The 13,142-nt window shown below is 41.1% G+C and overlaps 1 protein-coding gene across 2 annotated transcripts in view; it reads right to left on the bottom strand.

The window, feature by feature from the left end:
• Positions 1 to 13,142, bottom strand: part of SLC41A2 (solute carrier family 41 member 2) — a 92,621-nt gene that overhangs the window by 76,295 nt on the left and 3,184 nt on the right. For both annotated transcript variants that reach the window (XM_032762413.2, XM_032762414.2), the window contains exon 2: positions 1,389 to 2,142. In XM_032762413.2, coding sequence (XP_032618304.1) covers positions 1,389 to 1,949 — 561 coding nt within the window. In that variant the 5' untranslated portion in view covers positions 1,950 to 2,142. The remainder of the gene's footprint in view (positions 1 to 1,388; positions 2,143 to 13,142) is intronic.

The raw sequence follows: 13,142 nt of genomic DNA, 5'->3' as shown, positions 1-13,142 counted from the left end.
CTTCCCTCTCCTCTCTTCCGGCATGGTGACTCATGGTTAGAGTGACCAGATTTTCCAAAAGGACAACAAGATTCGCCACAGGGCTGGCCCAATCCACTCGCCTGAGGCCTGCCCCATTTCCCCCTCTGCAAGTAGGACTGGCCTGTTCCCAGCACCTCCTTCTCCCCTGGCACATGGGGCTGGCCCATCCCTGCCCCCTCTCTTCCACATGCATGGAGCTGATCTGAGTCTCTGGCCTGAGCCCTACCTCCCCCATGCACAGAGCTCTCGTCTGAGCCCAGACTACTCCCCATGTGGGGCTGGAGTCGCTGATTGCCCAAACCCTGCCTGCCCCCTCCACAGCTGGTGTTGCTGCTCTCCCAAACCTTGACTCCCCACTGGACGGCTGGCATCGCTGCTTGCAGGAGCCCTGTTTCTCCCTGTCCTGCAGGGCTAGTATTGCCACTTGCCCATATGCGCATTCCTCTGTGCCCCGTTTGGGGAGCACACCCCACTTTTTTGGCAAAAAAATGGGACAAACTTTTTTGGCAAGAGCAAGTGGGACAAATGCACACTTTTACCAAAAAAGTCAGGACGGCCGGGACAGGACTTAAAAAAGGGACAGTCCTGACCAAAACTGGATGTGTAGTCAACCTACTCATGGTTATTTAAAGTGGAGAAATTCTATGGACCATCATCTGTCATTTCCTGGGTTTTTAAATGTTATCTGCTTTGAGATAGTCTCCTTCAGTTAGGGAGGCAAACCCTCCCTGCCTAGTTGACCAGCGCCTTGTTGTGAGGTGGAGCTGAATGTTGCAGCACAAATTATGAGCACAATTTTCTACATACATAAAAAAAAACACAGTATGTATACATATCTCTCAATGACCACCAAGTTCAGAACACCACACACTATGACATGACGACATATTTGTACACACAACATTGTATGCAACCAATTGATTCAGTTGCTTATTTTGGGTTCAGACCTCCTGTTCTTCTCTTGGGGTGTCTGGATCCTGATTGTCACAAGTGCATTAAGTAATTTTTAAAACCTTTATGATTCAACCAATATCTGTATTTGTACAGCACCTTGCGTAATAAGATTCTGACCCACGACTAGGACTCATAGGCATTATTGCAATACTATAAAAAGAATAATAAAAAATAGGTTGTCACCAGACAGCTGTGACATAGTGAGCATACCCCTGGCAAATTTCAAGTTTCTATCACTTCCCATTAAATCACAAGAGCTGTTAAACATTTGTAACAGTGTATTACTTTCTTCCTACTCAGAATTGGCTGAATGTCAGTGACTACAAAACAAAGCAGTATGTACTGCCACACTAGAATGTATTAGGAAAATTTATTCGATTATCTAACAAAAACCATGTAAAGTGAATACCAACCTGCACAATATCCAAAACCATACCAGCAGAAACAGTTCCAAATCCTGCTAACAAAAATGGTACAAGTATCTGTAATGCCATAATACTACTGGACTCCTTTGGTTGCTTTCTGCTCCTTTCCACAATGGCATCTTCATCACCATCACTAGACAAGTTGTCATCCTGCAATAGGGCATCTGTTTCTGACGTGTCCATCCCATCACAATAATTGTAACTGGCAAAATCATCATACTTTGGACTACAACTAGATGGACTGTGTCCATTACTACCATGAAAAGCTGGTTCTGAGAAGTGATGATACTCTGTGTGTTGATCCAATCTAACATTAAAATTGTGTCCTGTGTGTTGCAATCCATCTTGCCAGACACCATTCACTTTTTTATGTTGCTCTTCCTGCTTTTTGTGGTAAACAACTGGAACCATACTCAACAGCAGGTTCAGAAACTTGTCAGACTGAACCGTATTTAGATTTATAGTCCAATTTACAAAACTTTCTCCATCATAAGCTTTACCATTTCCATTTATTTTGGTAGTGGTAGATCTTCCTTTACAGTTAGTCATAGTGTTTACAAAAAATATTACGGAGAAGATCACTCTGTTCTTTAAACTTCAGTGAAGAAACACAGCAGATGAGTCAATAGCCACACAATTATTGATTTTAAAATCAAATAAATCAAAATGGTCACTCTGTTATGTAGAAAATGTTCTTTTCATGGATCTTAGATCTTGAGCAATTCCACAACTGAGTTTGGATCTGGGGAAAAAAAAAAACATACTTCAGTAGTTTGATTGTGTGTATATATCTATTATAATTATTAAAACAAATAGAAAAGAAATATCATAGCCTACATGCTCATGTTACTACTGTATGCTGTGACATGAAGGAATTTGACTCCAGCTTGGCCCTTCATAGGCTGAGAAGCAGAGATGACTCATAACTCTTGATGGTGGGGGGGGGGGCATATGACTGCCCCATGCATCACCTCTGGCCCCTTTCCCACTCCCTCTGCACCTCCCACACGTGGTCCAAGCCAGCACCACCTGGCCCCTACTCCCCTCACAGCTCCTTCCCCACTTCTCCTATCACCTCTCCACTGCAGGCGTGGGCCAGAGTGGGCTCTGGACACCTTCTACCGAGCAGATAACTGTGGCTGTAGGAGAGGAAGGGATGGGACTCAAGGGCTTCCCCACACTCCCTCTGGCAGAGCTGTACTGCCAGCCACATCTCACTTCCCTGCTCTGGGTCCCTCATAGAAGGGTTCAGTGGGAGCACTAGGTGCAGGTGCCTTCCCTGAGCATGTCCCCCTCAGCTGCACTCAGCCTGACTCCCACCCTAGCAAAAATCTGGTGGGAAATGTGACTCCATGTGCCTCCCTCCCACATATGGCCTCTAATGAGAAGGAAGAGGTTAGGAGCACTATAAGGATAAACCTCTAAATCAGGGGAAGGCAATCTATGGCAAACTGATTTTCAGTGGTACTCAGACTGCCAGGGTTCTGGCCACCGGTCCAGGGGGCTCTGCATCTTAATTTAATTTTAAATGAAGCTTCTTAAGCATTTTAAAAACTTTATTTACTTTACATACAACAATAGTTTAGTTATATATTATAGACTTATAGAAAGAGCCCTTCTAAAAACGTTAAAACGTATTATTGGTGTGCAAAACCTTAAATCAGAGTGAACAAATGAAGGCACACCACTTCTGAAAGGTTGCCAACCTGCGCTCTAAATTCTTGGATTGCCTTGAACTGTTACTATAATGGTGCCTGGTTGAGTTGGGTGGGAAGCAGTTCTGCTGAAGGTTTGTGTCATCAGAAGAAGCTATGTCAACATCCTGGTGGAAAGATGAGCCGGGATATACCTGGTAGATGGCTTGTGCTGCACCTTGTACAAGAATGAACCCTTGGAAGGAGTGGGGTAACAAGAGTAGGAAAGGAATTGGAAAAGAGGGAAAATGGCGAGCCCAGTGATTTAGTAGTGGGTCAAGGAACTATCTATCATATAAGAAAATTTTATTTTTGATATCTAGCCTGGTCCTTTGTTTCTGGGACTTTGTGGGAAGCAAATGGCTTGAATCTACCTCTGGTGATCCTTCTGGCTGACACAGATATAATAATAACAAGCTCTGAATGAAGCTAGGCCATGCCTGCCTCACCTGGCCAAACATGGGATTGAGGAACATCAGAGAGAAATAGCAGGGATCATCGCTGTTTGCAGGTCTTTCGGGAGGGAAATGATGTTGGGGAAAGTATGGATTTTTATAAAGCCACAGGGATAAACCCAGGTTCCTGACCTAGCTGTTCAGCCCATAAGGATCCTTACTTTCAGGTGGTAGTTGGGGAGGCCTTAAATGTTCATTTAAAATCTGATTTACTGAAGTTACTATTAGCCAAAAACACAGATTAATATAGGTGTAATTCAATGTTTGTATGCTCATGTAAGTGTATGCTACATATTTTCATAATGTTAGATGTACAGAATATGTATTATAAGAGAAGATCTTTTTAAAGCAAGTTGCAGACTTTGCTTTGTTACAGTTTAACTGAACACATATGCCAGTAACAACAACGAGATCTAAAAGAGAGCAACGATTTTAATTCTGGTTTGCAGCTGAACAAACGGATATGGAAACAAATGTTGTTATGTTCAGAAGCAACATAAGCCATTCTTTATAGTGTAGTTATGGTCAGAAAAATAACTACAAATGTTACCAGCGTTATGCATCAACTAAGCTACAGCATGATTTTAGAATATTTATTGTTGATAATTATGGCTTTGGGTGCTATTACAATGGAAAGTCACTTTTGCAATCAAAGAGGCAATCTAGTTTTCTGATTAAAAAAAAAAACTCCAGTAAGTGTACTCCAAAAAAAAATTAAGAGAAATGTTAACAATCCTATTCTATCTCCCAGCTCTCTTTTTTGAGGGGGTGAGGAACAGGGAAAAAAGAGAGAAGAAACTGACATCTCATGCCTCTTTCTCCATATAAGAAATAAGTCTTCAACTGGAAGAGATTTACAAAGGAGGCAATACATTTTACAGTTATATCTCCTTTCCCCTTACAAGTTCTATTACCAACTCAGCTACTGACTTCTTTTCTAATCTTGACACATCGCTTAGGCCAGAGTTTTGCCTAACTTGAAACACTTAGGCCCTTAGTCCCAGAGCTACTGAGCACCTGCTCCTCTCACTAGCTGCAACTGGAGTCAGAAACTTTTGAAAGTTTGGGCCTTAATATCTGTGTACCTCGGTTAATCAATCTCTCAAAATGCAAGAATACTTACCTTTATAAATCACTTAGAGATGCTCTTATGAAAGCAACTGCAGAAGCGCAAAATACAATCATAACCTCCAGCTGTAGCCAGAGCAGCCAGTAGCCTCTGGGGACCTGAGTGCTGTGTCTCCCACAGCTTTGGGGACTCATATTTCTTTCTACTCAAAAAGCACTCATACAATATTCATACCAGCACTTCTATATTTGCACTTTTAAAGATTTGTTTAATCATCCATACCTATAATTATATAGTTAAAAAAGATTAGTGCAATAACAAGTAACAGTGAAACCCAGAAAGAATCTCCAGCAGATACTGAGACAATCCTGGCATTTTGAATCTTGTTATTTTATTCACTGTAAATCAGTGGCAAATAATCATTGTATAATTTGAGGATAGTGTAAATGCTCTCAAATTACCAGATGCTTTTCTAATTGACAACTGTAAACTTTACTGCAGGTGAGAACACAGTTTAATTTTTCTTCTAACTTCTAGTTCTAGCCTCACTAATAAACAGATTCTGCTGTTGGGATTTAGTTAACAATTCTGTTGATTATGTACAAGACATAAAAAAACCAAAAAATTCAACTAACTCTCCTATATTGTAGTTGTAATGACTATGCAGTGTTAAAAGGAGTAAGAAAAATAGTTCAGAATACAAAAGGAAGCAGAGTAATTACAGGGATGTGATTTTTTACACTGTAACTTTTCTGACATTGTTGACAACACAAAGGGATCAGTTACACATTTAATATATAAGCCATAAACCTCGCTACACTGAATTCCTTTAGACACTAACATGCATGACATCCCCCTGATGAGGAATGCCAATGAGCTCAGCTAGTTCAAGAGTATTTGAAGCATCTACTTCCAAAACCCAGCATCTGCTCCTGATGAAGTTAAGAAAATTGTAGTTCATTAAAGTATGAACCAAACTCCATGTTATAGCCCTACAGGTTAAAATAAGGTCACAGTGCAAATAGATGCTATTGAGGCCAGCACGCCATTAGTAGAGAGACCACTCAAACACAAGGTCATCGGGAATCATACTATGACATGACACTAAGACATCCTTTGAGCCAAGATGACTTCACCCTTAAATGTTTCTCCAGCGCCCACAAATACTAACTTTCTAAACAGCTCTTATCATCAAAGGTATGTAAACTGATCTTTTCAGGATGACCATGGGGATTTGTCTAAAAGACAGGCAGTTGTACTGGCTAATCAAAATGAAAATCTGATACTACTTTTGTCACAAATTTGGGATGGTTGCGGGGCCAAGACAGGCCTCAGTGCTACCTTGCCTTTGTGGAGTATAATATAAAGTGGAAAGGCCAGCAGGGTCTGAAACTCTGAAACCCTCTTGGCTGAAATAATGGTCACCAGAAATGAGGCCTTCAGTGAGAAATGCAAACTCTCAAGGGATATTCCATGAGTTTTGTTCATACCAAATGCAAGTCTCAAGGCTCACTAGACTGTCTCCCAGATAAGAGCATATGAGCTTGTAAACTTAAAATAAAAAATTAACCAGACGTGCACTCCCCTCTCTCTGCCCCCTTTCCCCCCATCTTATAACCAGATTGAAGTTATACCTGGACATAACTGCCTTTCAAAGCCAGACATGTTCCTGTGGATCTTTGGATCCAAACAAATTCAATTATTGGAACTCTATATCCCCAAGGGTCAAAGTCACCTTCTCAACTGTAGATTTCTCACTTGCAGCAGAAACTTTGAATGACCCTTAGGTAGAGAAATCATTTCAATTCCTCCATAGGAACCTGGGATAAGGAATCAGGTTTCCTGATCTCAGAAACATCAGAGACCAGATGTTTCCAGAGTCTTTCTCCGACATATCCTGACTGTTAGAAAACAGCCCTTTCTACCCAAGAGCGATTGAGTTCTATATATGCAGTTCCACAGCATCAAGACATTATGTCAATAACGGGGGACATAAACTATGTTTTTACAGAGTACAGGGAGGTCAGAGCAGATTGGATTTGTTGGGGTACTTTATCAGGGGTGAGAGGGCAGGTCAGACTCAAATTTAGAACTCACTCTCTAACTGATTCAAATCCTGCATCTTGGCAGAGGGTTAGACAAGACAACAACAGCTGAATCAGACACTTCAGTACCAAAGAAGAGCTGAGGATCTGTGAGAAGAAATATTTTCACCTATTAACTGATGGTGTGCTGAAACTTCAGCCTATCATGCTGACCAATATTGTCTCACTGTTTCTTTGTATTCCCTTGTCAGTCTGTATCCATCAGTTCTCTCTTGTCTTATACTTAGATCATAAGCTCTGGGAGCAGGGAATGTATTTTTGTTCTGTATTTTTACAGCGCCTAGCGCAGTGGGGTCCTGGTCCATGATTACCTAGGCGATAAGGTAGTAACAACAATAATATACTTGCTAATATATGCTGTTGTTTTTGTCATGTCAAACATACTAAGCTATACCAGTCACACCACACATGTAAAAATTTCTAGACACTAAACTGGTTTCTGTGGTAATATTTGCAACTACATAATTGTTACAACTGTAGGACCTAGGTAATCATGGACTAGGACCCCATTGTGCTAGGTGCTGTAGAAATACAGAACAAAAATACAGTCCCTGCTCCAAAGAGCTTACGATCTAAATATAAGAGACAACCAATGGATATAGAAAAATTAGGAACTACAAGGAAGCAATGGTCTCAGCACACCAGCAGCCTAGCCATTGTCAAATTTTCTGTAGGCATGATGACAAAGGAGAGTTTTAAGGATGAATCTAAAAGAGAATAATGAGCTTTATGGGGAGCAGCTCTCAATTGTGAGGGGCAGCATGGGAGAAAGAGCTGGTGGCTAGACATCCACAAGGAGATGTCAGAGAGACTGGACGAGATTTTAGTTTGGATAGGAGGAGATAGGTCTGGAATAGAGAGAGATCTGAGAGACTTCAGTATAACAATGGTAGCTGAATTTGTGTTTGCAGATGAGAAAACCCATAGATAAGATATAGAGGGAGAAGAGAAGGAAGCCCAGAGGAACACCCCCACAGAAAGCTGGAAGTGGGCGGGAGTGGGAAGATCCTCCCAAGGACACACTGAAAGAGTGATTAGACAGGTAGGAGAACCTGGAAACTAGAGTCAGGGAAGCCAGGGGAGGAAAGATATCAAGAAAACGATGATCATGGTGCACTGCACTGAAGGTGGCTGAGAGGTATAGAAGGAGGAGCATGGAATACTGGTTCTGAGATATTGCTAAGAAGTTTTCATTAGAGACCTTAATGAGAGCAGTTTCAGTGAAGATCAAGGGTCAGAATTCAGATTAGAAAGGGTCTAGAACAGATTTAGAAGAATAACTCCAGCTAGTTATTGTAAACAGTGTGTTTAATGAGCTTGGAGATGGAAGGGAGAAGGGAGATGGGCCAGTAATTAGAGAGGCAAGTGGGGTCAAGGCTAGGTTTTGAGAGTTTTCTGGGTTTTTTTAAATGAGAAAGACTAAAGCATGTTATATTGTATGGGGAGTCAGAAGGGAGTGAGTGGCTGAGTAGAACAGTAAGGCAGGAGATAAGAGTGGGAACAAGGGAGATCAGGAGATGGGATGGGAGAGAGTCACTGGGGCAAGTGGAAGGATTACAGGAGAATATGACAGAGGAAGAGGAGGAGACAGAGTTGTAGGAAAAGAAGGCAAAACAAGGGGAGGAAGAAAGACGTATTCTATCCATTTTCTGTTGGAAGAAATTGGTGAGATTCTGTACAGAGAAAGTGTGTGATCCCCACTTATAAATTAAAAACACTTTTTTATATATTTAACACCACTATAAATGCTGGATGCAAAGCGCGGTTTGGGGGCGGGGGGGAGGCTGACAGCTCGCAACCCCCCATGTAATAACGTTGTGACCCTCTGAGGAGTCCCTATGCCCATTTTGAGAACTCCTGTAGTAGAGGAAGTCAACGTGGTTACAGGATTTCTATCACAGACATTCTGAATGCAAAAGCAGGTGTTGAGGAAGCGGACATTGGAGGTGATTCCAGGAGCTGGCAGGGTGGACCTTGAGATGTGAAAGAGGCAAAAGAGTCAAGGGTGGACAGTGAAGTATGGAAAGAATCAATAACCATATCAATGGCAGAAAGGAAAAAAAAGAGCTGAGCATAGATGAGAAGTCATCAGTACTGATGGACTGGAAGTGACAGAGTAGGTAAGTGAAAGGTGGTGAGGAGGATGGCTGATGCATGATGCTGAAAGAGACTAGATGACAGTTGGAGGAGAGCTCATCAACGGAAACAGCGAGAGAGTTATGCTCAGTGAAGACCAAGTCAAGTGAACAACCTTTTGGTGAGTGGGAGAGTGGAATCAGAGCTTCAGGTCAAATGAAAAGGTGAAGGTGAGGAAATGTGTAACTAAGGAGTCAGGTGAGTCATCAACATGGAAGCCGAAGTCACCAAGGATGAGTGTGGGAGATTGTGAGGTTGGAAGAGAGAACCAAAAGTTGAAATCAGAGAGGAATGCTAATAGGAAGGAGTTAAGTAGACAGTAGATAACAACAACATGGAGGAAGACAAGAGATAAGAGTTGGGTGCAGTGCTATTCAAAAGAGGAGGAGTGGGAAGGGGAAGGAAGAAGGGGTTAGTAGGGGCAAGAATGGGAGAGGGGAAGCCTAACAGTCTCACCACTGTCTGATCCAGGGCAGGAAGTATGAGTGAAGGAGAGGCTCCATAAGAGAAGGAGCTGCAGAGGCAGTGTTGGATGAAGGGATCAAGGTCTCAGAGACAGGAGCTGGAGGGAGTGAGATATACAGAGGTTGTGGATGGCTGTGATCTTTAGAGATGGAGTAGGCATTTCAGAGATAGCAAAAGGAGGAGAGTGAGGAGGGAGGGGCATGGGTGTGAGGGTAAGAATCAATCGTGATGGGAAGGGTCTGGGAGGTGGAATGGCAGGGAGAGAGAGAGAGAGGGATGGGGTCCAATGTCAGAGGTGAGGAGAATGCTGTAGATGTGGAACATAAGTTTGTGCGAGTGGGAGGAAGGGGGGAGATGATCAGGGTGGAAAAGGAGTAAGTAAAGCTGATGGGAACTTTTACTGTATGAGGTGAGAGCACAGACATTGGCAAATGGAGCTGGTGAGGAGGAAGGGAAAGAAAGAAGACAGATGCTATGATATAAAAGAGGAATGTGGTGAGAGACACAGATGAGTGGCAGATGGACAAGATCACAAAACAAATAAAGGATACCACATGCTAGTTACAGAGCTCCTGGCTGATCCAAAAGCAAAGTACTGTTATTTGCTGAATAGTGGAATGCATCTCGTGTCTAAAGATGACCATAGCTCATGATCAATGTTCTGCCACTAAATTAAATATTAATATCTACAGCCTCATGAGCACACACACTTGCAGAATTCTACCCACACCGAGTTTTGGATTCACTTTCACTGTAGCCATTATCTCTAGAGGTACAAGTCAATTCAGACCAAAACATCTGTAGTTTATTTTGATAAAATACATGTTTTCAGGCTCAGTTGTGTAACTGATCTCTCCATCCAATTGTAATATAATTAGAAAACCCAGGAAACTACTAACATACACATTTTACACTAAATTAATTATTGAGATGAACAAAACAATCATGATGGAAAGCAAACATTGGAAAAGATCACAAGCACTACCACCAAGTTACAAAGGTCTGAAAAATAAAAGGTTTTATCAGGCTCCCAATGAAATTAATAATGAAACCTCCCAGCTGCTACAGTGGGACAGAATAAGGTTGTGGTTTCTCCAGCATGTATTTTAATTATATGTTTCAAAAATATTACCACAAGTACAAATGTGAAAAAACCATGATGATGATTCATGAAAGTGATTCACTGCCCTAGAATTTGGTTAATTTTTTTTCAAACCACATAATTTTTCCTTTTAATTGTGTATATGTTTGTTTCATTATGTAAGAGACTATTATACGGGGAGGAAGTTGTTTTATTTCATATAGTAAAGTGTTAATGCAATTAGAAATTAAAATGGTATGGAAGAGTACCAGAAATATGAATCCAGACGACCAGTGGGAAACAGAGTGAGGACTCGGATAATATTCACATACCTTTTCCCTCACAAAATATTTGGCCTTTTGTCATGAAGGCTGCACTAATGATGAACTATAGAATACTAAACCAGCACATCTCAAACTTTTAGACAAACACTACCACTGTGTAGGTGTTGTTTAGAAACATTAACTGGAAACTAAAAAAGGAGAAGAAACAGGGGTGGGTAAGAGGTGGAGTAACAGACCCCAATTGGTGCAGACCTATTTGAACTAAATGAGACAAAAATCTCTCTTACACGCGGGCTACTAAACATTTTTAACCTAAACTTATGCACAGCACATTGAGTAGGAACATACTGTAAGTCAGTTTACTCACCATGAGATTCCAGGTGGGCTAACAAACAATAGACCACAATAAAAGGGCTCATTTTGATAATTCTCCTCCAGCAGACCACTAAAAAAGGTATTGTTTTGAAGTAGCAATGTGATCAGACAGCTACTGAAATTCAGACAGAGTTACTGACTAGAGTGACCAGATGTCCCGAATTTATAGAGACAGTCCTGATTTTGGGTCTTTTTCTTATACAGGCTCGTTATCCCCGACCCCCGTCTCAATTTTTCACACTTGCTGTCTGGTCACCCTATTACTGACAGATGTCCAGTGAAAAGAAGAATCCTCTTATCTGTCAAGGGGTTCAAGCTCTCCTTATCTCAAGTCTCTGTTTGTGTCTTTTATTAATTGATGGTATTATTTAGCAGCTGTTTTTGTTAACATTTTATTTGCATATCATTAAAAAAGGGAGAGGAAGAGTTATAACAAGAGCTATAAGAATTAGTGGATAGACTGATTCCTGCCATATGGCAGGGGTACTGACTTTTGTAAATGTCATGTGCCCAGGGGCAAAGAACAAAGATCAGACTTTTACAAGCACTCCAGTAAGTCACACCTTTATTATAAGCAGCAGAGAATCCTGTGGCACCTTATAGACTAACAGACATTTTGGAGCATGAGCTTTCGTGGGTGAATACCCACTTCACCCACAAAAGCTCATGCTCCAAAACGTCTGTTAGTCTATAAGGTGCCACAGGATTCTCTGCTGCTTTTACAGATCCAGACTAACACGGCTACCCCTCTGATACTTGACACTTTTATTATAGGTGCTTTCTCAAGACTACCAGGTCTATAGCAATGAAGTAATTGTAGGTCATTATCAACACCTTAAAATATACCCAGAAGCTAACTGAAAGCCAATGCTGCACCTGCACCTTGCCAGAGAGCCTCTCATATTAATTTTTCATACAGACCTCTACAGCTAAGAAGTATGTCCCTCTGTCTAGTAGGTGTGATCTGGTGATTTTTTTAAAGTCTTGAAGAAATACAGAAGACATCTGGAAATCAAATTGCCACGTAATTTTAATTCAATTTTTATCTTTTTTTAAATGAGGGTCCACCAAAGGAGGGCTCACACTACAAGAAACAATTGTAAATCCCATGGTATATAACATATTAACACAATTTTTTTTTCAAACTCAAAGACTAAGATAAATTAAAATACCAGTCCTTTTCAGTGCCTGGCTAACAAAAATTAAAAGACCACATACTGAATGATCTTGTGGACTTTTGCAGCAGTCACCACCTCTTCACAGCACAGACAAACTCACTTATGCCAGAACCTGATACATTTTCATCTATCAGAAAGTGCTCAGAATACTTCATATTGGAAAGGAGGGAATCTTGAAGAGCCACTTTACAAACCAGTGCTTTTAAAATATTGCTCTTGTAGGGATATTAAAGAAAGTTTGTATTAGAAATGAAAGTAATTTCCCATAATTGCTCCCTCATCATTTAAATCCATAATTTAAATCTCATAGTATTACCAAGTAAAAGATATCTTGGATTTATTGTTGATTTACAAGCTACTGTCTGTGTAAAACTTGTAAGCCATTCATTGCATCTGTTCTCAGAAAGATACTTTATTGCTAGATAAAACTTGCAAACAATCAATTGACTCTGTTCTCTAAGCATATTCTGTAATTGATACTGTGTAAACAAATGTGGTAAACCATTAATTAACTCTCCACTCAAAACAATACATTGTAATGGCAGCTGCTCTTAGAGGCAGCACAGACCTCCACCCCGCGCCCCCCCCCGCCCCGTAATCAAAGGGCAGGGAGTCTCAAATAAATTAGTAACACCCCAAAAGTGGTGGAGACAGCAGGATGGAGCAATTCCCATAGACTGACATAGAAATGAATTCCTATAAAAATGGACTCTAAAGACTAAGAACTTTGAGTCTCTGGTTCTACCACCACCCTCCAGGAGCATCAGGTGCGCATCTGACACAGACTCGGCTCCACTCTAATGACAGGATATCTGGCCAGTATTCTGTCACAAGCAACTTCCAGGCTGATAACTATAACTAATTAATGCAGAACCTGTGTGAGTGTTTGTGTGACTGAAT

This window comes from Chelonoidis abingdonii, chromosome 1, assembly GCF_003597395.2.
Source record: "Chelonoidis abingdonii isolate Lonesome George chromosome 1, CheloAbing_2.0, whole genome shotgun sequence".
In the NCBI taxonomy this organism is placed as follows: domain Eukaryota; kingdom Metazoa; phylum Chordata; order Testudines; family Testudinidae; genus Chelonoidis; species Chelonoidis abingdonii.
The sequence above is the reverse complement of the archived record's forward strand: the minus strand, read 5'-3'. Positions and strand labels throughout refer to the sequence as shown.